At 41.4% G+C, this 26599-nt stretch overlaps 1 protein-coding gene across 1 annotated transcript in view; it reads left to right on the plus strand.

Moving 5' to 3' along the window:
- Positions 1 to 26599, plus strand: part of USH2A (usherin) — a 534204-nt gene that overhangs the window by 490540 nt on the left and 17065 nt on the right. Inside the window, exons 70-75 of the mRNA XM_018556052.1 lie at positions 878 to 1055; positions 9090 to 9299; positions 11004 to 11242; positions 14562 to 14779; positions 17919 to 18095; positions 19303 to 19386. Coding sequence (XP_018411554.1) covers positions 878 to 1055; positions 9090 to 9299; positions 11004 to 11242; positions 14562 to 14779; positions 17919 to 18095; positions 19303 to 19386 — 1106 coding nt within the window. The remainder of the gene's footprint in view (positions 1 to 877; positions 1056 to 9089; positions 9300 to 11003; positions 11243 to 14561; positions 14780 to 17918; positions 18096 to 19302; positions 19387 to 26599) is intronic.

Below are 26599 nucleotides of genomic sequence, written 5' to 3' on the forward strand. Positions count from 1 at the left end.
TTTAAAATCAAGAGAAGTTGATAGAAACCAACAATGTTAATAGTACCATTAGTCTTTATCAGAGTTCCAATCTGCATGGATATTGATTCCTCTCAATCCTTAAAGCTAAACTCCAGGCAGATATAAAAGGAGCAACATAGTTCAGCTTGGTATTCATTAATACGGTATGTTAAGAAATGTATTTTTTCCCTTTGAATTTGACATAAAACCACCCTCTTTCAATGTCCTGTATAACAAAGTTCAGATTATGAAAGAGAGAAGCAGCATGAGGAAGCAAAAAGTTGTTATGCAATGCTCATATGGAAAGGAGGCAAATGCTGATAGGAGAAGAGAGCAGTGGGAAAAAGATGAGATGAGCACATTATTCTTCTTTCACTGTCCAGTCACAGGCTGGGGGGAGGACAAGACCTGTAAGTGTTAGTAAACCATAGCAGAGACATGCCCTGCCAGACAGGGCTTTGCTATATAGTAGAGCTGTGTATATCAAAGAACTGGATGGAATTAAATATAAATCCTTCGTCAGGTAAAACATTTCATGTACATGTATTTCTTGTGTGTATCTAGCTGTTTTCATGGAGTTAAGCTATGAAAGTATTCAGATTTTTTCTGAAGTTCTCTCCTTTACTATTATAGATTAACCATTCTCTTTGTTACATTGTTCTCTAGCAGGCTTCTATTTCCTAATTAACTAATAACTAAATATTTTTTTGCATTCGTGAAACAGCATATTGTAATATGTTATTGTTTTAAGGTACGAAGGAAAAGTTGAAGCTTGTACTATACTGGGATGCGCTGTAAGCGAATGGGCAACTGGCCATACACAAGAGGCTGCTCCAGATTCCCAGCCCGCCCCTCTAATTGATGTCCAAACCAACAGCCATGCTCCTTCTTTGGCTTGGAATGGACCACTGTATTCAAATGGGAAAATCCTCACCTATGAAGTTTATCGCCGAACATTGAATGAAGAGGTGACTCCCCCAGAACTGGCCTACAACGGTTCTTTCTTGTCCTTTCAGGACGTAACATTGTTGCCTTTCACAGAATATGAGTACAAGGTATGCAAATAATACAGATTTGTCAATTAGGGTCCATATTAAAGGGATGTTGCTCACTGTGGACAATGTCAGATGGGCACTTAATGAGTTTCCTTTGCACTTTTATGGTTAAAAGGGAACATCTAAATAGGCAAAGGGCTGAACTTTCAATAGGATTCTAAATTCGGACTGAGCTTTTATTGTTGTTCTCATAATTTTCTTCACTGACCAGACACATAAATAATATACTATATGGCCAAAGGTTTATGGACATCTGACCATCACACTTACTACATGGATATGGTATGTGGATATACCTCAAACTTATTGAGCCCGGGTGTGTCCAGTGAAGAGATCTGTTGTTGCTACAGCATACAAAGACATTTTTGACAATTGTGTGCTTCCAACCTTGTGGCAACAGTGTGGGGGAAACCCGTTTCTGCTTAAAGTGACAGGAGTTAAACCTTAATAATGCATTCAAGTACCATAAATATTAACAAAAATGTATCTTATTTGTGTATCACTCGGCTGCAGATCCTCAAATCATCTCTGAATTGGTGCTGACACTGTCCTGCATTATTCAAGTTTAACTCCTGTCACTTTAAGCAGAAACGGGTTTTCCCCACACTGTTGCCACAAGGTTGGAAGTACACAATTGTCAAAAATGTCTTTGTGTGCTGTAGCAACAGCAGAACTCTTCACTGGACATACCCAAACTCAATAATTTGGAGGGATATCTGTAGATATCCTGCAGGGGTGCATGCAAGGGTGACAATGCTAACATAGCACTGTAAGCTGGTCGTTAGCATTCTCACCCAAGAACAGAAAGCCCATAGAAAGAGCACAGACAACATCAACAGGTAAGAACTACAGCTTTATTAAAAGCAATTAAACAAGCTAGCACCATAGTACTGAGAACTTCCTTTTTAGGAAGCTTTTGTGCTAAAGTACATTTTGGGTTTACATACACTCAACATAATGTGTATATTAATGTGGGAAGCCGGCATGTGTCTTGTTTTTTTTCCTGAAGTGAAGAGCCAGTTTTCCATTTAACGTTTTCTCTACATCTTCAGTGAGGCCGTCCGTTGGCAGCGTTTAGCTGACCTGTTTAGGAGCGGTTGGCCAGAGTGCCACAGGGCAGCCATTTATTCACTGTGGATGAATTGATATGATTTCCTTGATTGTATATTTTTATTTATGAGACATAATTTATGAGCGGTGAAAAAGCAAACTAAGATGAGTAATGACTGGAGGGAGTCGGGGACATAAATCAGGCGTAGCTGAGCATGCCGGTGATTTTGATCGAATCTATTGAATCAGCTATTGCCCTTAGCTATTAAAGATATTGGAAAGACCTTTTAATATCTCCTTATCGCTCTCGTGGGAAAACCATAACTATTTCATTACAGACCCATAGGAAACAGATTATTAAATTACTTGCCTTCAGTGTTTTGTTTTGTGCTGTTATTAATGGCTTTGTGGAGTGTTTCCTCACTCTGTGCATTACGGACGTGTGTTACAATGATAAAGAGGGCCGTTTATAAAGAAGTGAAGTCATTCAGGTTCCCCTGATTGTATTTAAAGGGCTAGTCCATGTAACAGGTAAAAGGGAGCCAGTGAACTGCTAATGCTATTTAGCAAACACTGCAACTGTGTCAGTTCACCTACCCGGTTGACCTTTCAGTATCATTAAAGTCTGCATAAATAAATACATAAAAGGTCACAACATACAGCAGCAGTACAATGATCATTAAAAGCTGTCCTGGAGCTACAGTCCAGTGAGTTTGCTGTGTCATTAGTCTGCTGCAGAAGGGAGGAAGCATGTCCTCAGTTTCCTCTTTCCTGGTCATTTTTTACACTGTACATTGAAACTTTGTAACAAATTATCAAGCAGAGGGGCCGCAGCAAAAAAATAACCTGCTTGGGGTTATCTTTACCTACTGTATCCAAAACAAAGTAAACATTTTTACATTTTAATTTCAGCTATGTTACCGTCATTTGTGAACATCTTTGGACTCGCCTGAAAATATGTTCTTTTTTTTGTACAATGATAACCCTTATCTTAGCGGTTTATTTATAAACAATTTACAGAGCCATTCGCACTGCAGATCTGTGTGGATGTTCATTCCGTGTATATAGATGCAAAAATGAACATTCTTAGCATGTTTTTTCTCAAGTCGAATGTACTGATGTTATACCGCATTATTGCCAGTAGATGGAGCTGAGGAGCACAGGAAAAAAATATTTATAACATTTGAAATTACATTTGACTTGTAAAGATAGTATACTACGAACATTTGCAGAGCCAGACATTCACCCTGCGAATATTGTTGAATGTTCTTAGCATATTTCATTCTGTGGGAATAGATGCAAAAACAACCATGTTTTCTATACTTTACTTGAATGTTATTTAAATGTAATAAATATTTATTTCCTATGCTCTACACGTCCATCTACTGGCCGTTATACAGTATTACATTATTAGATTGGAAATAACATTTGACTTGTGAAGAAAATATGCTAAAAATGTTTGTTTTTGCCTCTATTCACACAGAATGAACTTCATGGAGATTTGCAGGGCAAATGGCTATGTGAATTGTTTATAAATAGACCCCCTATGTGTTACCTTTGTGAATTGAGCCTTATGGGAGTTAATGGGCAGAATACTATCCTCATTTATTATGGCACTGTATCTTTTGTACCTTTTTTACACTGTGCCAATTCTAAGACAATCGCTAACAAAAGAATTTAGAAGTTTAAAGTAAAATGTTAATATTTTTTTTCTTGCGGTAAAAACTAGAGAACACGAAAGCTTAGTAAGGAATACATCTGAGAAAATCGCTTAGGCAGTCTTTTTGTATTGCTCTTTAGATCTATCATTCTGATTGATCACTGTGTAATTGGCCATTATTGAGCCTAATTTAACCCCATAATCTCCCCCATCCATCTACACTGTCTATTGCTCCTGACGTCCCGCAAATAACTTACACATGCAAATGGGGACCCCGTCCGACCTTTTATGATATTCGTGTTTAATTATACAAATGATTTTTGATAAATAAGATTACCCCTTCTTCCTTATGTTTATTCACTCCTTGATGAAAGGGAAATTTAATTTTCATGCAGATTCGTGGAGAATCTACTTAATAAGTGCTGAGTTTTTAGTTCGTTTAAGCTGCAAATTAGTTTGTTTCGATTGTAGTTTGGATGCGGAAGATTCCACTTATGAATCGTCTAATGGGCTAAAGTGATTTATAGAAGGAGTCATTCCAAAAGCAGAAGCTAACATTTACTCTATATTTCTACTGGAACAATCGCTACATTGATTTTTATGGCTGAACGCTAAGCAAGCTGCTAAATACACCGATGATATACATATAAAGAAGCTGTTTTATCAGCAAAAGGATTTATCATTTGTCCCCCCAGTACTAAGATTTGCACAACCCTATTAAACAGCACAGCCGAGCCGCTGACCTCAGTTTTCTCTACTGCAGTTAAGCAATATGGGTAGTCACCTCCATGCAGCCAGCTTGTGATTGGACAGTGAAGGAGCAGCAGATAACTAATGAAGTCATTTAGTTTTTGAGAGGTTCGAAAAGTGCTTTTAAATGCCCAACACAAGAACTCCCATGATTTCTAATGGCCCTGGTTAACATCAGAGCAGAAAAACGCCAGCAGGAAAAAGCCAAATACCCAAAAAGGTACATCCGCTTATTTGAGCAGTTAAAAGTGTGTTTTTGCTCCATAGTCTTCATTGGAAATGGCCAAAAACGCGCGGCAGAAGCATGTTGCACATTTTCCTGAGAGTTTTTGCGTGTTTAAACGCGCGTTCTTCCATTGCCCGCAATGTTTTATGAGCTGCCAATCAAAACACACGTCTTTATGTACGCACATTAAGGCACACATCAACATGTGCACAACGCGCATAAATGTGCAAATGACCGCATGCTGTACAGCAGTGACCGCAGGGCCTTTTAGCATCTTGGAGGAAAGTCAAACTGATAAAGGTGATCAAGCATCATCTGTGCTTGGTTAGCTTCACTGGAGTGCAAAGGTAACATTAGGGGTCTAATAGACCCCAATGCAGGGCCGAAGCTAGGGGGGGACTGGCAGGGCATGTCGTGTCCCCAGGTGCCACTTTAGGAGGGGTGCCACTGGGTGTGTGGGGGAGCAACTCTGAGCCTTTGCTCGGGACAGAATGTCCAGCTTCCCCACTGCCCTAATGTCTGCTTACAGAGAACCTATGACCACTATGTGCTATCACACAGAGGACATATGAGCCTACTATATTATAGTAATAAAGTTATATAAAAAACAAGTTAAAAAAATGTCATTCAATAAAAAAAATTTAAAGTCCCCCACCTCCGCGTACACATGCACACATATGAATGAAAACATGCAAGGGGTCTGCCTACGTATGAAAACGACAATTGCAACACACATACCGCTGTAAACACCACAGAGGTGTGAGAGCAATAATTCTTGGGCCATTATTCATGGTTAACTCTAAATGAATGACCTGCAGTGGGACAATTTTGGGTACTGTAGTTTGTGTTGCCATTTCACGGCCACTCAAAGTTTTGAAGCTTGACATGTCTGGTATCTATTTACTCTGCGCAACGTCATCTTTTATATTTTACCCCCCAAAAATTGGTATTATATGTGCACTAAAATTAACTTAACAGTATTTTTTACTAAAAATGTGGGTTTAATAAACATATAAATAAACATATAAACGCATAAATATCATGCAGCCTTAAAAGATTGTAACTGCCACCATTTCATTCTACAGGTCCTCTGGTTTCCGGAACTCTATATTTCTGGAGGTTTAAGCAATCTCCTGGCCTAAAATGCGCATTTAAACATGCAAAAACCTGCTAAAATTGCTCCGGCAACGAAAGGGTTAAAATTGAACTCACTCTCTCTCTAATCTATATAGATCAAAAGGGTTGTTATCTTACAAAAAAAATTTCCCAATTCTTATTGCTTTGTAAGTAGGAAAGTTGTTGGGTTTTGTGCGGTAGTTATAGAGCTGTCTTCTCTGCAGGGGACTTTACTGATCCCCCACGGTATAAATCAATTATTGAACCTGCAGCACGGAAGCAAAGATGTGCTAAATTCTGAAATTTGCCACCTAAATTGATCGTTCACCTTGAGAAAGTATAGTTAAATTATTGCAGAGTGACAAGGAACTCAATAAAGTGATGTGTAAGTACAATGTGTTAGGAGGATTGCTGTGAGCTATTTTTAAATGAAGATGGACAGATAGATAGATAGATAGATAGATAGATAGATAGATAGATAGATAGATAGATAGATAGATAGATAGATAGATAGATAGATAGATAGATAGATAGATACAGGTGAAACTCGAATAATTAGAATATCGTGCAAAGTTAATTTATTTCACTAATGCAACTTAAAAGGTGAAACTAATATATGAGATAGACTCATTACATGCAAAGCAAGATAATTCAAGCCGTGATTTGTCATAATTGTGATGATTATGGCTTACAGCTCATGAAAACCCCAAGAACCCCAAATCCACAACCTCAAAAAAGTAGATTATTACATGCAATCAATAAAACAAGGATTGTACATAGAACAATATCGGACCTCTGAAAAGTACAAGCATGCATATGTACTCAGTACTTGGTTTGGGCCCCTTTTGCAGCACTTACTGCAATTACTTTTGCACGATATTCTAATTATTCGAGTTTCACCTGTATATAAAACTCTGCTAAAGCTTAACTCTGGTAAAAAAAAAAAAATTGACCATTGTAGTGAGGCTCCCCATGTACTGCAATAGTTAAATATTTATTTTTGTCTAGGGGGAACAGAAAAAGTTAGTGGGGGAGCCTCACCACAAGGGTCAATTCATTTTCCAGAGTTCAGCTTTAAAGCAAAGCAGGAACTGAATCTGTAAAGTACCGTATATACTCGAGTATAAGCCGTCCCGAATATAAGCCGAGGGTGGGAAATGAGGCAGCTACTGGTAGATAGATACCAATAAAATTACATTAATATTTATTTAAAAGAAAAATAACCTAGCTCTGTAAGTGGAAAAGGGGGTACAGGGCTACATACAGATCATTTAATACATTCATGTTAGTATAATTGTAAATGTATTGTCTGCACTGTATTAGCAGTATATACTCTATATAGAGTATATACTGCTAATACAGTGCAGACAATACATTTACAATGATCCTCTGCTAACATGAATGGGTTAAATGATCCGTAGTACATGATATGTAGCCCTGTACTATGGATCATTTAACCCATTCATGTTAGCAGAGGATCATTGTAAATGTATTGTCTGCACTGTATTAGCAGTATATACTCTATATAGAGTATATACTGCTAATACAGTGCAGACAATACATTTACAATGATCCTCTGCTAACATGAATGGGTTAAATGATCCGTAGTACATGATATGTAGCCCTGTACTATGGATCATTTAACCCATTCATGTTAGCAGAGGATCATTGTAAATGTATTGTCTGCACTGTATTAGCAGTATATACTCTATATAGAGTATATACTGCTAATACAGTGCAGACAATACATTTACAATGATCCTCTGCTAACATGAATGGGTTAAATGATCCGTAGTACATGATATGTAGCCCTGTACTATGGATCATTTAACCCATTCATGTTAGCAGAGGATCATTGTAAATGTATTGTCTGCACTGTATTAGCAGTATATACTCTATATAGAGTATATACTGCTAATACAGTGCAGACAATACATTTACAATTATACTAACATGAATGTATTAAATGATCTGTATGTAGCCCTGTACCCCCTTTTCCACTTACAGAGCTAGGTTATTTTTCTTTTAAATAAATATTAATGTAATTTTATTGGTATCTATCTACCAGTAGCTGCCTCATTTCCCACCCTCGGCTTATATTCGGGACGGCTTATACTCGAGTATATACGGTAACAGCAATTTTGCACTGCAGGATACTTGTGGTGCATGCAGTTACTTTCACCGTGTTCCTGTGAAGCCCCCTTGGAGCTCAAGCCCAGGCTATACATCTGGCCTGGCTTTGCTCAATGCTGTATTAAAGAGGAACTCTACCCATATCTTCAAAATAACAACAAAGGCACCTTAAGAAATGTTTAGTAATGGCTACATACAGATACTTCTAGATAATTGCAGACTTTTTACAGTATTTTTTGCCTTATATTTATTATATTATTATTATATTGATTTTCCGCTCCATTCTTCTGACAGCGGCCATTTTAACTAAGGGCAGTTTACTAGATCTCCTGTTACTTCCTGGATCTCTGGCACATGTGACTAGGACATGTGACCATGCACATCTTCTCAGTGGAGGAAAATGCCTTTCACTGAGATCTCATGAGATTACAGATGAGGTTTCCCCGCCCTGAACTGCTGATGTAACCTTCCCAGAATGCAATAGTTGGGCAAATCACATAATTTGCGCCAAAGTGGATGAGGAAGTGGAAAAAATTAATTGTAAGCTAATGTATGTAAAATGATTTAATATCAGCATGCAGAGCTGTATGCTGATGTGATTTTTAGTCAAAGGTGGTAAAGGTCCACTTTAAGCTCTGTACTCTACTGACAGTAAGCCATGTCCCCTTTCATTCAGCTGTCACTTGGCAGAGGTTCTATTGTCCACTGAAGTTCTAGCAATTGAATGATAGTGGTGAGACTTAGCACTGAGAGGGGGTGGGGTTCATCTTGACTTAGACAAGTCGAAGCCATATGTTAAGCCTGGTTCTAGGATCCAAAGGGCTCAACAGAGACATAGATCACCATCTGAAGTCTAACACAGGTACTTGCAGGCACCACAAGGTCCTGAAAGGTTTTTATGTTGAAACATAAATATTTATGGTAAAAATAATATCTATACTCATGATATATACACTTGAGATATATGCTGGCAATACAATTGTAGAGACAATAGATAGGCATAAATATATAAAAAGTGTGTTTTGCCAAAATTTGGTCCAGTAGCTCTAGTTCTAAGCTGTGTTCTGATCTCCTCCCCATCCTCCTTTCATTGTTCCAGGTGTGGGCAGTAAATTCTGCAGGAAGAACCTCTAGCCCCTGGACCCGCTGCAGAACAAGCCCAGCCGCCCCAGAAGGGTTAACTACCCCTATATTCCATGCAGTGTCCGCTACATCAGCTGTGGCTAATATAACACCTCCGACCAAAGCCAATGGTATAGTGACCTTGTACCGGCTGTTCTCCAGGAATGACAAAGGGATGGACATTATGGTAAGTGTTTATCATTCCCTGTGCCTATGTATGACACAAATGTAGTTTATTACCAGGAGGGAAAGTGCATAATGCCCCGATTGTGTGATAAAATAGCTGTAGGCCCTTAGAGCCAGCTACTAGATGTAGTGGGAATAAAAAGAAACATGCATGGGCAAATCAAACCTTCAACACTGCTCCTTGTCTATTGGATAATTGTTAATAGGCGGAATATACAGATATATTATATATTTATATAATATAAAGAACATATTATAAGCGGGAAAGGCTTAACTGGTAGTGGCAGCGGTAGCCATGACACATGCATGATACAGGGATACCCAGGAATAGTCCAAGCAGGTTTGTCCTGTACTTTTATTCAGCAAGGCAGTAAACACAAACAGTTCAGGCAGGAGGTCTTTGTACATCAAGTCCACAGCATAAAACAAGCAAAACATCTTCTCGTCCAAGCCACATCTTAACCTTGTGTCAGTTCTTGGTTAACAGGGTGCCCCCTAATGGGTTCCCCTCAAAAAAACAATGCATGCACTTTTTTAGTATTCTGTCAGTAGTCAGCCTTTCACCCATCAGCAGGCCACCAAAGCAGAGAGAGTGAGAGGGAGCCATTCAGCCTCAGTCAGCTCACATATATAAAACCCTGTGCACAGTGAACTAATTCCTGACAAACCCTGGAGCCCCTTACCTTGCGTAAGTGAGAAATCTAGGTGACACATATACTGAAAGCTTTGTAGTGCTTTGGGTGGGCGAAAGCATCCATTCCTTGGTCCACACCTTACCTGGTAGCCAGACATCACGATTACTCTCAGCTGTCTGCAGGTCTTTGTGTATGTGAACTGACTGGTGCTCAGGGTTCTTTCTCTTGTGTTCAGTCGCTGGGCGGAAAGGCTGACTTCTGAGAGAAAATAAAAACATAGAAGAATTGCCTGTTAAGAACTTACCTGAGTTTAGTTAGTAGCTCAGATGAGCAGATGATTTGCTTGTTTTAGAATATGGACTTGGTGTACAAAGCTCTTCTGTATTGAACTGTGTTTGCTGCCTTACTTAATGAAAGTGCAGGACAAACCTGCTTGATCTGTTCCTGGGTTTCCCTGGCTCTTGGTATACTGTTGCCAATGCCAGCTGAGCCTGTCCCTTGCTATGTATATACATTTTTTGCACTGTATCCATATTGAGCAAGATATAATATATGTTTGCAAATGCCCCCCTTATGTCATGTACATTTTTTAGTAAAAAAGAGAGAGAGAGGGATTCATGTTTTTTTGAACATTAATTCCTGATTGCTTCAAAACAAGCTACAAGCTTGCTCCCATAATGGACTACAATCTCAAGTTTACTTTACTAATCTGTATTAAGATTGTAGTCCATCATGGGAGTGAGCTGGGAGGGGTGACTACTTTACAACACACACAGGGACCATGGGGAACAAATGTAGCCACCCTCCTGAAGGAAGGACAGTGTCAGCACAACTATGTAAAGCGCTGCGTAAATTGTCGGCGCTTTATAAATACTTTTAATAATAATAAATTCAGAGATGATTTGAGGATCTACAGCTGAGTGATACACAAATAAGGTCCAGTATTGTTAATAGTTAAGGTATTTGAATGCATTTTTAAGATTTAACTCCTGAGTTTAGTGTCACTTTAAGCAGATGTACTGCTTAATCATTATCTACCCCCAATAATGTAGGATTTTATATTTTTACAGCTTTCTGAAGGAACATCCAATGTACAAGTGATATATGGCCTGAAACCCTTCAGTAACTACTCAGTCGGCATTGAGGCCTGCACCTGTCTGCCTTGTTGTAGCAAAGGGCCCGTAGCTCAACTTACCACTCATCCAGCTCCACCCTCTCACCAGGGTCCTCCACTTATAACACTCAAAGCTTCAAGGGCAGTGTCACTGCGGTGGAGCCAGCCGCGGTCACCAAATGGCATTATTCAACAGTAAGTGTCTAATTTATGTGACATTTAGAAATATCTTATAATTAATTAACTAAATGTCATATTTCGTTCAAGCTCCTTATGAATGAACCTCTGGCAATGCGTTTTTAATCACTTCCTGCTGTTTGCCCATGAGAGGTATGACAGGATCTGTACATTCTAAAGGCAGGTTTGGTCATGAACATTTGTCTTCGTTTGGAGTCATTTATTCTCAAGTTCATTTTTCGGTGAAATAGAAATCCACTTGTTACGTCCCCCAAAGAATGACTTTGCTTTACTTAGTTTTAGCATAAATGTAAAATATTTACATTTTGGAGCAAAAATTAAATTTAAAATTAAGCCGCAATAGCACAAATAGAGGCAGGACAATAACTATTTCCTTCCTATATACCTGTAGATGCTGAGCATTTGCTGATTGCTAGATTATGAAATGGATTAAAAGCAACTCTGGTATATTTTCAGTAAGTCCACAATTCAAATTGTAGGGAAAACCAATACTTGGGTTTGAGGAAATTTGTGGCTCACTCCCATTTCTCCCATGTGATAGTGCTAGTGCTTGGTTATTGGCCGCTCAGACAACATGGGGGCAGTGAGAGAGTCCTCAGTCCAGATCTTCTGTACCTTTAGGCTCCCAATATGTAATTCTGGAGCTGGTGCTTGATGATTGGCCATATCCTGCACCCAACGCTGTAATATAGCAGTGGTAAGAGAGTCCTTAGTCCTATGTAGGCTTTAAATGGACTTACATGGGGCTTAAACTGAGTATACTGTACATGGTTAGAATTTTGAGCAAAGGATTTTAGAATGTTCGTTCAACTTTCTAATCGTTTAAATTGATGATTAATTCCAGCACAGTGCCGAACAAATTCAAAGGAGCATGTTGAAAAATGTTTCTCAATCAAACAAAATTCTAACAGTGAATGTTGGTTTTCATTCAGAAAACTCCAATCATTCCAAAATCCAAAGTTAAATAAAAACAAAATATCAAATGACAATCGCCAAGTCTCTGATGGCAATATTGAACGTTCTGACGGGATTTTTATTACAAATGTTCGTGCAAAAATCTAACCGTGTATACCCAACTTTGCTGTTTTTATTCCCTGTGGACAAATAGAGCAGTGCAGAAGTGAAGGGGCAACAAGTATAAGCTGCTGGGCAGGATAGCAGTGAAAAAGGAGTGAAGAGTATGGGAAGATGACGCCAGCGCTGGGATTGATGCCCAGAGCCGTAGGTAGCTCCTTTTGTGCCCCAAGCAACAACAAAAATATGTGCCCCCCACCGCAACAGGCGTGTGATGTCACCCAATGCCGCGCATGCGTGGCGTCATGCGCCCCGCCTCCAGGATGTGTTTTTTTTTTATTATTTTAAATATATTTTTACATTTTATTTTATTTTTTACTGTTGGGGGGACTTTTTCTGCAGCCTCTGTTCTAAATGAATGGAAAGTACAGAGGCTTCCCATTCATTCAGAAAATATTTACTATCATCCAGTTTCTGAATGGGGGGAAGCCTCTGTACTGAGTGCTACTACCCATTCAGAAACTCATGAATGAACAGGAAGTGAAGTGAGGCCCTCGCTACGGCCCTGTTGATGTAATTCAAAGATGATTGCCAAACCATGATCATAGACATGTCATTTTGCATCATAATGATAATAGTATGATATAATGGCACTTGTGGGCCACAGGTCAGCAGGGTTAGAGGGGGCAAAATCAAGCCTCAGAATTATGTAATTTATTTTGTTTCTCTCTTCTGACCCCCTCTGAATATTTTGGTCCAAAGGCAGCAAGAAAACTAGAAAGGGGGAAAGATGTGCAAGGATGATGAAAGAAGCCAGCAGAAAAATACAAACAGAAGAAAAGATGGCTATGAATCGGATTCTGCTGGGATAGTTTATTGAAGTGTAGTGGTAACTCCCCACAAGGAGCCGCTGTTTGCCCGGTCCTCATCTAGTCAGTCTAGGGGTTTATTTCCAGACGCACCCATTAGCATTAACCGCCCATAAATTGATGTCCACTTCAGTATTATGATGCTAATTGAACAGTTTTTTGAACATATTTTGTGGGAGAGAGGGTATAGGGTCTAGGTGCACAAGCCTTCTTAGCTCCAGACTCACTGGATCATATCTTAAGGGAATACATACCCATAATCCATGAAAGGAACACTGACCCTACTCTGAAGTCCACATAAATCCAAGGCACTTCAAGAGCCCGCACTGGTCCTGGTTCTTCTATCTTTCAGGCATTCTCCAGGTTTTAAGCCTCCAAGATAACCTCTCCCTCAGCAACTCAGCCAATGCCCACCCCCCAGACCTCGGCCTAGCCTGGGGGCAGGCCGAACAGGACCCAGCCTTAATCCATGGCTGGTCCAGGCAAGAGAGCTACACTTGGTCAGCAGGCCCCACTGGCTGCAAGAAGCCCAGTAACTGGCTGCTGCACTGTACACACATTACAGTGTCACCTATTGGCTGTCCCACAATGTGACAGAGTCCCACTCTGCCCAGGGGCACAGACAAGGTCAGACACCTGGGAATTAACCATGTACTTGCTGCTACAAATCCAGCCAGGCTGTCTACAGCCTTGGCATATCACTAAATGCATGGTAGTCACATCACAAAAGGTGATGGGCGCTACAGAAGCTATTACACACATCACTGGTCTCCCGCCCAAGGTCCACCCCTCTGACACCTTTCACCCAATCAGGGGCTTAGTCCTAAAGACTTTAGTTTTAATCCGTGATTGCATGAAATGCATCAGAGAGGCAGAGCTTGGGTGGGACACCAATGATGTGGTACAAGCTTCAATAAACTATTCCAGTGGAATACGGTGTGCGGCCAGCTTTTCTTCTGTTTGTATTGGCTCATATTGGAGCGAAGGGCATGCTCCCAGCGGTGCTTCTTTTTGTGTGTTCTCTTTGATTCAGCCAGCAGACCAGAAGCCTAAAACCAGTCCACTTTTATTTTCTTTGCTGATCTAAATGTGCATATAAAGCAGACCTCTAAACACAGTCCTGCTTACTAGAAGATATTAACCACACACATAGAATGTATTGTTTGTGCTAGTTAGTGGACTATGAGCTCTGTACTAGTTCAGTTCATTGATGGTGGATCTTCAAAGACCTTCCAAACAGAACCAGATTTGGTGCATCATGGGCAGAGAAGATCATGTATTCCTTCATCATTCACATCATTCACATTTTAAAAAAACTTGCATATGGAAGGTGTTTACAAACATTTTTCTACTTTTTTTTTTCTTCTTCTTTTATTTATTTTTTTGGTTTTTAACATTGAATTTTGTAATATTTGTGTACTTACTGCTGGTAGGTATGAAGTCCACCTTCAAACTATCTGTCCTCCAACCATTGGTATGGTTGAAAAGATGTGTTCCCAAGGCCCAGTGGAGGTTGTATACTCTGGAATGGAAGAAGCCTGCAATGTTACACACCTTCAGCCCTTCACCACCTACAGTTTTCGTGTTGCCTGCTACAACTCAGAAGGAAGTGCCACCTCCGAATGGATCAACTGCACAACCTTAAAAGAAAGTATGTCATAGGGTACAAAGTGGCTTACAACCGACACCCATGTAAAAGTGAATTATAGGTTTGGTTAAAGAGCAACTAAACCAACTGATGTAACGTATAATAATATAATATCTATTGTGTCTGAAAAATGTTATTAAATCCTTGACTTCTTCTTGCTAGCTATACACTGTGCTGCCACATACAGTATTTGCATACAGCCAGCATCACTATTCTGTGCTGGGAGCATGCTTAATCATGTGCCTCCAGCACTGCAGCGAGCTGTCGCTGACAGCTCCTAGTCACTGTTTGTTATTGGGATCCAGTAGGACTGAACCCTGATCACATGACCGCTGTGACAGTCAATCTCAGTGATCACATAGTTTGGATGCCCAGGAAACACCTACAGTATTTAGATGTCCTTAAATGGGCCAGTTTCCAGTGGCAGCAAGGGGTTAATCAAAGATACCAATGTTGCTTTCTACAGTGTCTACTAGCACATGTGCAGTGTATGCTACATTCAGGGCATGCCTCTGGTGATACCCGTCACAGTTGTCAGTGTGCTTATTTCAGATCTCAGCAGAACTTTTCCACATGTGTAGCACCACAAAAACTGCAGATCTAAATAGAGGCTAAGCTGACGCCACCTTCTGCAGGCAGGGTTAGTCGCGCCATAAAAAAGGTTTGCAAGGTTAGCAAATAAATCTTTAATTTATGAACATCTAGGCCATCTAGCAAGAATGGAAATGCAGATTTTTGTTGTATTACTACAAAGGCTAGAAGGGTTTTGTTCCTCTTTAAGGGTCAATTGAGCTTTCAGTTTAAATCAGCTGAAAACAAAAGGTGTGCACCCTCTACGGAGTAAAAAAGTCTGTCCCCCTGTAAACATGCTGCTGATAGGGACTCTTGTTCTCTGAGTGAAAGCAGTGGTCTCTATGCAGAGGTCCAACATGCTTCTCCCACTCTGCTGAGTAAGAGCTCCAATCAGCAGGTTGCGTTTTGCTTAATACAGAGCTATGGGTCTGACTGAGCAGGGAGCCTAGGTAAGGCATTCTGTTACCGAGGTGCATGAATGCCACACATGGTTTGAAGGGGGCCTTAAGGTATACCTAGAAATTGTGTATGTTGCACCTCAAGCCAATATTGTGACTTGTTGTGAACAGTTGGTTTTCCCAGGCCAAAGGTTAGTTATGGTGAAGCTTATTAATTGGTTTTTCGTTCCTGCCTCTAAGTGGACAGAATTATAAAGCGAAGAATAACACATTCTATGAAGTTCTGATTGCCATGTATCTTTAAGATACTTCATGGAATTGATGCAGTCACCATCTCTAATGTGTTTATTGCTAATGAGAGATGAAGGACCATGTCCTTGGCATGAGCACAAAGTGGCTTTCCTCTGGATTTAGTATGAATGAACCGCTCCTCCATAATAAACAAGTGTTGGGAAGTATTGATTGATGAGTCAGCAAAATGAATTATTATTCACAAATTGCTTTTTAGGAGGCATTTTAACAATCAGGAAACATGCTAATGGCCGCGGAAAAAAAGGAGACAAATTAACAGCTGACATGGCTGCATAATTCACTTGCCAAGACGACCACTTTAAAGAAAAATTTATTTACTTCATAAAGTCCTTTTTGCTCCATCCTCATAAATACTCAATTTGTCCAACACTGTTGATCTGGGAAAGTGGAGCAAGTCATACTAATTAAGATGGATAATTTATTTGTATTTACTTAAAGTAAATCTCCATTTCGTGTTGTGGAGAAAACAGACTCCTCCAGATCAGCTACACACAGGATTAGGATTTCAGCAAGTTTTGCCGGCGGGCAGTTCTTGAAATGCCTAGACGGGCCACAAAAGTAGACTTACTGATAGGAAGTGTTAAGTGGGAAGGCCTGCCTGATATAGTTGCACTGCCTAATATAGTGAAGCTCTGAACTACTTGGTGTGAGAGCTGACGTATATGTGACTTTAAAGATGATAAGTTCGAGGTAGAACAATCATTTTAATATTAGCACAAATTAAATTAATAGGCAGACCATTCAACATCAACGCAACCAGTTCAACCATTGCTTATAACTATCTCGAAGTACAGAGACTAATCAAGAGCATTTCCAGTCAACAAGGTTACCCATTTGTGAATTAGGAACCAGTGCAACTCTTCTGTGCTCGGGCTAGAGACATTCAGGTATTTACATATTTTTAACAAGCTGTAAATAAGCTTTAAATGAAGCCCTCACTAACCGTTATAGCTGGAGTTACTGATGAGCAAGTCATCCTTAAATTTCACAACAGAAGTACTAAATTTCTCCATATCCCTCCGCTACTCCCCTTCCCGCAGTGACTCCATAGCTTAGCTTCCGCTTGAATAAGCTTAGCTCCCTCTGCCAGCAGTAATTCACCAACTCCCTAGCCTTTTATTTTCTAATGTATACATAGAGCAGAAGCCCTGGGAAGGGGGAGCAGGGGGAGCTGAGCTACTGTGAGAAGGACTTTAACAACTTTAGTGATTCTGCTATGTAATGTAAAGCCTGTCTCCTGGAAAAAATCCCCTTGCAGTGGAGCTACACACACACTGCAGCAGTTAATGGCTCTTTTATGTCTGTAAAGGACATTTACTCACCTGATCCCCTTTCTGAAGGCTCCAAGGCCACTGCCCATAGCTTCTTCCCCACTACACTCTGGCCGTTGGAGGCCTGCTGACATCTTTACTTATAATGCAGGGCCATAGCCCTGCATTATATGCGAGAGCCTGGAGGGACAGTTCACTACTGTAGGGTATTTGAGGTGCTGAATGAGCATGCATCAGGTAAATAAAATCCTTTATACAGGTACTCAAGACATCAACGAGCAGTTAACACTTGCAGTGCCAGGGTAGCCCCACTGCAAGTGAAGCCGGAGATAGGCTTTAAGAATGAATTTCCCCACAGTGACTGCAGCTACCAAGGTCAATAGTAGCCTGTTTTAAAGTCCATTTACTGTTTGTTATTGTTGTGCAAATAGCTAAAAAAAATCACTCGTTTTCACAGCATCCCCAGTAAGGAACCTTTTCTGCAAGTAGAGGATAATCCGTTTTAAAGTTTTAAAAAATTGGATCTTGTGTCTTTTCTGGTTTAACGATTACTAATTGTTGCTCCATTTAAATTATTTTTTGTTCTAGAGCCAGAATACAAAGCTGTTTTTTATGTTTTAAGTAATATAACAGCAATATTTGTGGACTGGCGGCTCAGTTTTCACCTTCACGGACAGTTGAAAGAATTTGTCCTAACGGAAAGAGGAGAGCGCCTATACAGTGGATTAGACACCAGCGTCCACATTCCGAAGATCTCAGACAAAAGTAAGTGTTGAACGTAATCCTGCCGTGGCTGACCTGCTTCTGAAATAACAAGCTCTCATGCTGATCCTCTTACTTCATCTCTAAAGATGCAGCCAGCAAAGTTAAAAATCCTGACCTGCATTATAGTATAAGCCTCTGGGTCATTGTCATACAGTTTTGATTTATTTCTGCCACTAAATAAACAATCAAGCTGTACATGATGCTCCCTTATAGGCAGTAATGGGAAGATAATCTGTCATGCAATAAACGGTTGAGTATGATAATGGAAACTGAGGAAACTACAAAATGAAGTCTAGAGGTTGTACAATGAAATTTGTACATGACAGATGGAGTTTAAAGGAGAACTATGGGGTTAAGGCTTTTCCCCATAGTTCTCCTTAGGGTAACGGGAGGACACAAACTTGCGTCCTCCCGTCACCCTAGGCTCAGTATACAGCGAGCTGTAGCTCGCGGTATACTGAGACGCTGCAGCTGAAGCGGATCCCGACTATTATGCCGGGATCCGCCCAGCTGCGTGACTGACAGCTGGCTCTGCCTATCTAGAGGCAGAGCCAGCTGTACCCGCCCCCTCCCCAGTCCGTTCCGCCAGTCAGCGCTGGCGGATCGGAGCGGGGAGGGGGGAATACAGCAGAGAGCCGTGACAGGATGGAGAGGTGAGCGATCGCCGGTATGTGTTCGCTCACCTCCCGATCTACTGAGCCGACCTGTGACAGTCTCATTGTCACAGGTCGGCTAAAAATACGAGGTGAGTGAAAAGCACTCACCTCATAGTTCCCCTTTAACAGGTCAGTTGACTCAAAGTTGATCATTTGATTATAGATAGTGCATTTTGGGCGTTATTTTTCATTTCCTCTGTTTCAATAGGTTTTACCTGAAGTTGTACAATAAACAATTTGAATTGCTTGAGGTGTATAGAGATTGTGAAATAAATGGCAACTGTACCACTGATATTCTGTTTACAGAGTGACAAAGTCTTATTATATACATCAATGCAGTTTGCTTGACAGAGTAATGTTACCAAAGCTTAACTGAACAAACTGAAGAGAGAAGATGATTTGTTGCCATGGCCAACTGCTCCAGATTCTGTCTGCTCCAGTTTTTATGAATTCCCCCTCTGTATATACTTCTAGGATCTCTCATTCTGTTATAAGACACACTATTGAAGTGTCTCCACTAATCAAATAAGTTTATTTGTATTTTTTTCCAGCTTTTTACTTTCAAGTGAGATGCACAACAGACATGGGAAGTGTGAGCACACCGATTGTAAAATATAACTCTGCCACCGGACTGGGTAAGAAGCTGCTTTTTTCTTATTTTTTGTAGTAAGTAATAAACTAGAAAAATACATACATAGTTTATATGTCAATCCTCTTATGGCTAGTATACATGGGCAATTTAGTTAAAGTCCAACTGCAGGCAAATTTTTTTTAAATGGCGAAACCAGGAAGTGTAAAAGGAAAATAAAAACACTCTGGCTGCAGTACTCACCTCATCTTCCACATAGTCCTCCACCTTACCACCAATAGATGTCCTCAATGTTCTGGGCCCAGCATCATATAACCTGGTAGACTGATGGCATATTGTATGTTCAGGCTGTGAAAAACCCTTGAGGGTGGTGTCACCACAGTGCCACGCACTCACATACTGCCGTCATCACCTCAGCACCTCTATTTGTATTACCTAGTAAGGACCAACCACCAGCAGAAAAGATCCAAAGAGGAAGAGGACCTTGCATGTCACCTGACCAGCCTGAAGATATCTGGAAATGTCTAGTATTAAAAAAACAAGAAAAACAAAAACACATAAAATACACACTCTGGGGCCTCGAAAGGGGTGGGGGGCACTATAACCACTGGAGTACCAGCCTGTATCATTACCAGAACATTTGGCAGTTTTCTGTACAGAGGTAGTTTGCTTGACGATTACTCTGCCTGTTGGTGGTATTTTATAATCATTGTATTTCATTTTTTGCTATATTAGGCAAAAATAAAAATTTTGAATTAAAAAAAGTTAATGTTTCTTACCTATCACAAGGTGATCTAATTTCTTGCCACAATTTTTTTGGCTGCCAGCTCTGATTGTACACAGATTTTCCAGGCGGCTCCTTTGATCAGCTGATCGAGGAATGCCGGCTAAAAGGGAGCCGACAGCCCCACACATTGTGCGAATTTCAGCAGGAGCATTAAAAACCGGATGAAATTCAGTCCGTGTATGGGCACGTTTAGTCCATGTGTCAGGTTTTATATTGGGAAGATTCACCCTTCTGTTGGTCCTTGTAACCATTGCTGCTAGGACAGAAAGAAAGAGAAAATCCAAAATGTTAGAGTTGTCACCAAAGCAAGAGGTGAAGGACTCAATTCATTGGGAATTCCATTCACTTTGGAGGGATTTTCTCCTATTTCTTGTTGCGTCTCCAGGACGGGAGGTGAAGGAAAATCCACAACTGGACACAGACAGCAAAAAAATTATCTGATGATGATGATTATCTGATGATTACCTTTCCATATCTAAAACAACAAAAAAGAAAGTGTTGGCTTTATATACACTTTATAGCCTTCTCTGTTGCAAAAAAACCATCTACAATATGGTAGGACAGACGACAAAAAGTTGAAGGTACAGAACAGAGACAAAATGCTCTGTGACTCAAGGAGGGTTAAACAAAATAGAAAAAGCTTGAGTAGTTAAAGCAGAATTCTAAGCAAAGAAGTAACAAAATAAAAATAATTACCTAGTTAAAAGATAAAAATTAAAAAATCAGCTTTTGCTGCAATATTCCCCCTTAAATCCATAGTACTTTTATTTCTGTCACTAGATGCCCTCAGTCTGATCACCCACATAATTCAACTCACGTCCTTTGAGCCCAGGTTGTCCTAGACTCGCTCCAGCCTGTGATTGGACAGTGAAAAAAGAAGCAGCGCAGTGATGAGCTCATCTCTCTGTCACTTTGCTCTCTCCTCTTATCAGCATGCTTCTTGTCAGCACATGAACAAATTAGCTCCTTGTACTGCTTCTCCATGTTACACCCCAGCCCTGCTGCACAGTGACTGCAAGAGGCTTATATTATGTCAAATTCAGGTAGTTGAACTGCTTGCATTTAATGATGCATTATTGATTGCATATCTGCGTTAATCTGTGTCTTTAATTGCCTTCAGTTGAGTTTTAAGAGAAGGTACTTTTACTAGTCGGTCTCTCATCTGTACAGAGGCTGGCTTCTTAGCTGTAGCTCTCAGCCATCTATCTGTCTGTTTCGGGTTCTCTGGCATTAGCCTGCTCTTCATCTCCCCTGCATGCCTGCTTGCATTATCTTTATGGCTTCCATTGATGCTGTTATGCAGCTATCAGTGAGCACCGCACTGTGCGGCAGGATCCAGTGTTTATCCTGGTAAATGAAGATGCCAAATAGAGGTTAGAATTACTCAGGCAGAGGATGGCAGAGAGAGCATGTAAGTCAGCTTCTGACATATTCTATTTGTGGGCATGAAGGGGGAGTCTGACACATCCCTCTGTACTCAGCGTAAAGATTGAGCTCTACTCATTTCATGTCTCATGAATCAGTCTCTTTTACAGCACCTCTCATACTAAGGGCTTTTCTCCACTACAGCCAGACAGAATAATAAAGAGCCCACGGCCCCTGGAAGGGGCTTCTATTCATTTTGGAATCTTCTAAAGGAAGTTGGACAATAAATTTATTTTCATTTACTAAGCAGAAGGAGTCAGCCACAAGTGGAATATCTGTGTGCGGGCGCACCTGTTCACGTATGGTAGTAATACCTCTGGTTTATTAGCTTGTTAAGGTTTTTCGGGACAGATCATGAATTTTCAACGCCACTATATTGGCGTTGTGTCATTGCGGTACAGGGCTGTGATCGCTCGGCAGCTTCACTGCCAGATCAGCTAGACATTTTGCAGGAGAAGGTAAAGCAGCCTTAGGAGTTATGTTATCTAACAAGTAGGGATGCGCCGATACCGTTTTTTTCGGTTTTGAGTACGAGTACTTATATTTTTTTTCGGTACTCATCAATACCGAATACCTATACCGGAAGTCTCAATAAGGAAGTCAGGCGGCATGTAATGACTCACCACCCAGCTTCCCAATTAGCAGGGAAGCCAGTCACCTGGTGACGAGGAAGCACGGAGCTGGATTTCCGGCCCATAAAGAAGGCATGGCGGGTAATGACTTGCCGCCTGGCTTCCTGGTTGGCCAGTTTCCCTATTGACGGGGGAGCCTCAAGCCAATCAGGATGCCGGGGGGCGGTTAATGATTCGCTGCCCAGCTTCCTGATACCAGAAGTTTGGGTATTGGGCTAGGCATCGGAGCATTTGGGAGAGTATGAGTACTTGCCCAAACACTTGGTATCGGCACCGATAAGGATACTAGTACCAGTATCGGTGCATCTCTACTAATTAGGGATAATGAGTTCAGTTAATTTGTTAATTTTGGGGATTACGTGACTAATATAGGGGTTAAAGGTCTTCACAGTCCTTCCCTGATCCATTGATACCTTCACGGCATCTCCCTAATGCTCTGTTCATTTGTCTGACTCCTTGGAATTATCCAATGTGTATCTAAATGTACTGCACTTTCCAGAAGGCACCAGAGATTGACCACACTGCCCAGTACAATATTTAACCTAACAAACCTGGTCACCTTCCTCTCTTCATCCACACTGCAGCTCTGTGCAAGAACACTTGTGATGAGGACTCTGACCTTACTCTTCCATGCCAGCATAGAGCACCGGAGGGGGAGGACGTGAAGTACATTTTCTAGTGAAAATTTGTTAAAAACTATAACTTTTTTAAGAACAGCGCTATAACTAAAAAAAAAGGGTTTGAGACTTTAAACTATATGTAAAGCCAAAACTTTTTTACATTTTTGTTCTTGGATAGATTAGGGAAAGATGAAAACATCTGTCAAGTTTGTATTGCTGTCTGTGACCCTCGCATCTCACTCTCTATACTAATAGTTAGCATCACCAGGACAGAAACTAATGGAAGATCCAGAAACCTACAGGCACAGGAGGCAAGGGGAAATGTTCCAATGTGACATCTGTTTCCCTAGATTGGTCTAAAAAGGTGATTGCCCTTAACTTCCTGTTGTGTTTTTAGTACAGGAAGTGAAAGAAAATCTCCTCAAGGATTTTATCCAAGTTCAACACAACATTTTTGGAGCTGCATGTGGCTACACGCAGACCCATATTTGCACATCCATACCAGGGGCATAACTAGAAATCACATGGCCCCATAGGGAAATTTTGTATGGGGCCCTGTAATTGCTAGTTTCGCCCCTTGCAGAGCCCACGTGAGATCCCAGACTCTTTATGGTGGGCTCAGCAGGGTCTCAGGTGGGCTGGTCACACCCCTGCACACCTCTTACCTGTCAGCCTCGATCCACTGTCAGCCTCCTCCACTGCCGGGCCCCCAACCTCCTCCTCCACGGTCGCTGGCGGGCCCCGCCTCCTGCGCTGCCAATGCCGGGCCCCGCCTCCTCCTCCGCTGCTGGCTGTCACTGACAGTGGCGGCTGTGAGGAGGAACATGGCGCTGCACAGATCACTGACAGTCATCTGAATAGCGGTGCGTTCCTCCTCACAGCCACCAATGACAGCCAGCAGCCTGTGATGCCATACCGACCCAGGCAGTCTGCACGGCATGAGGATGACCCCTTTGTTCCTCGTCCTGGCCAGGCCCCCCTGTGCCCTGGGCCCCATAGCGGATGCTTGAGTCGCTATGGTGATAGTTCCGCCACTGATACATACAGGTATGGATGCAGGCTCTTGGAATGCAGATCATCTGTAGCCTAGAGTGGTGCGTCCTCTCATTGAGTTATACAGGTGGTTGCATGCGACTGCACTCACACCAGCTGTCGCTCCTGGACACAAGTTTCTGCATGGATGTGCACGCTGTATGCACCCCATGTGAATGAGCCCTTTTATATACTGTATGTTACAGATAATTTTAAACTCTGGAAAGACAATGTAATATTGTGAAGTGTACCTGTTCTTAGATGTTGTGGTTGCATTGGAGGTTTTTTTGGCTATTTTTCATTTCTTTTACCTGGTGATCCTGCCAATAACACACTTCCTGCCCTAAGATGACAATGCACACTCACTGTACAGTATCTATAGAGAAGCAGCATTATCACCCTAGGACAGGGCTATAGAAAAGCTCCCCTTCTCCTCTTCTCCATAACAAAGGGTGGAGGGAGTTAACCTGGGCAGTTCTGATAGGACTCCTTGGGGTTGCAGTGCAGCAGAGCTCACTACAGGAAGTGAAGAGCTGCCTGGATTTCTGGCAGGATCACTAGATATTTTGTCAAACAAATATAACAAAATAAATCCAATGCTATATTTACAAGACCAAAAGGATGCAAATAAGAGAATCTTATTGTTGGGGTTTACATACTGTACACTTTAGATAACTAAGGGCAGCATAGTTCTAGCACACTGCTCTGCTGAAAGAGTCCGCTGCAAAATCGCGATGACATATTTCCAAATGTAGAGCGCACGGTGGGAGAAGGTTGCCGTTTATCAGGCAGATATGAGGAGGGGTATAATGACCTATTAGTAACACGATATATGGAGATGCAAATGTGCAGCCAGCCATAACGGTGGAAAATAAATATGTGCAGATTAATAACTAGCAAATAATAGGGCTGCGCTGTATATGGGAGACAGTCCAGGAGCCGGAATAATAGGGGGCTATTGGAGCGGAACAGTATAGAAGCTATTTATAAGAGAAAAGGCTTGGCGGGACAGGAAGCTGGTAAAACAAATTTTGCTCTCACTAGTCTTGCATAGGAAAGGACAAAAGCTTGCGGTTGTGTTTTAAAAGGCAGCTACTGCCTATGCTTAGTAAAGTGTTCATATTCTGCTACTACTTCTATAATTTTTTTAATATTTTCACTTTTTAACATTTTACTATTGTAATTTTAGTTTAAATCAACTTCATATGTTCAAGGTGCTTAAAGGAGAACTATGAGGCGAGTGAAAATCACTCAGCCTCATAGTTCTAGCCGACCTGTGATAATGAAACTGTCCCAGGTCGGCACAATAGATCGGGAAGTGAGCGAACACATACCGTCGCTTGTTCACTTCTCGATCCTGTTCCTACAGAGAGCCGTGACTGTCACTCACGACTCCTGCAGGGATTCTCCCCCTCCCCTGTCCGATCCTCCAGCGCTGACTGGAGGAACAGACGGAGGAGGGGGCGGGTACAGCTGGCTCTGCCTCTAGATAGGCAGAGCCAGCTGTCACTTACGCAGCTGGGTGGATCCAGACAGCATTGTTGGTATATGTTCCGGTTGCGGCGTCTCAGTATACCGCAGGCTGTAGCTCGCGGTATACTGAGCTTTGGGTGACAGGAGGACGCTAGTTTTTGTCCTCCTGTTACCCTTAGGAGAACTATGGGGAAAAGCCCTGACCCCATAGTTCTCCTTTAAAAACAAAATCTGTGCAAAGTTTAACAGTTCATATTTATTAGAAAGCAGCCGCAGTCAGTAGAAAAGCCAGTTCCCTGCCAGCATGCTGCAGAGAAGGGACCATTTCTCTGTGTGGAAGCAGTGGACTCTCTACAGATGTCCAACACTCCCCGTGCTGAGTCAGAGCTAGAGCGATCCAGTCGGCAGGGAGTGTGAGCTGTGCAGAGATAGAGGTCTGACTAAGCTGGGGGTGTTGTAGGTCCTTTTCAATAAACTTTCAATAAACTTAAAGAACATTTAGTAAACTAGCCCCATGTAAACTAGCACCATGCAAACATTTAAAAGTACATATACAAGGACTTTTAAAAAAAGGTACATTTAAGGCCCCATCTTGCTGCACACTTAGGCAAGGCAGCCCATGGAGAGGCTATTGATGGGAATGGGATCAACATCAACATGAAGCAAAAAAGTCTGGGGTTATAAAGGTCACACGTTTTTCAACCTCTTTCACTAAGGCCATTCACACTATTGCATTGGGGAACTCATGCATTCCCATGCATGTTACCAAGGTGAACAGCACCACTCGCTACTTGTAATGTTGTGATGCAGTCCTTTTATTCTGAATAGCAGCTCGACACACCTTGTCGACACCTCAGTACAACACATGGCATTAAACTAATGTGCGTTGCAGTGTGCTGCCAAAAATAGGTGCAGGTCTGATTTCTGGGCCATTGAGGTGCGTTGCCAGCCTCTTAATTTTTTAATAAGCTGCCCAGGGCAGCACACTATAATGCACGGTGATAGACATTAGGGGTTGACCGACTCAGATCTACCGATTATTATGGCCGATATTCCCAAATTTTTAAACAATCGTTATCGGTCTTAAATTTACTGATATTACTGATAAGTGCCCACAGTGAAGTGGAGCCTCCACCAAACACACGGCCACCCCAGGCGTGGGGGTGTGTTTGTCAGCAGTCTAGGAATCAATGCCCATCACGTCCAATACAATACATTGTGCTGGATGTGATGACTTGAGGATTCCTAGATCGCTGCAAAGAGGGGGGGGGATGCTCTAGGGATCGGTCT

The sequence above is a fragment of the Nanorana parkeri genome, unplaced genomic scaffold (assembly GCF_000935625.1).
Source record: "Nanorana parkeri isolate BGI_ZX_2015 unplaced genomic scaffold, ASM93562v1 scaffold1, whole genome shotgun sequence".
NCBI classification, from domain to species: Eukaryota; Metazoa; Chordata; class Amphibia; order Anura; family Dicroglossidae; genus Nanorana; species Nanorana parkeri.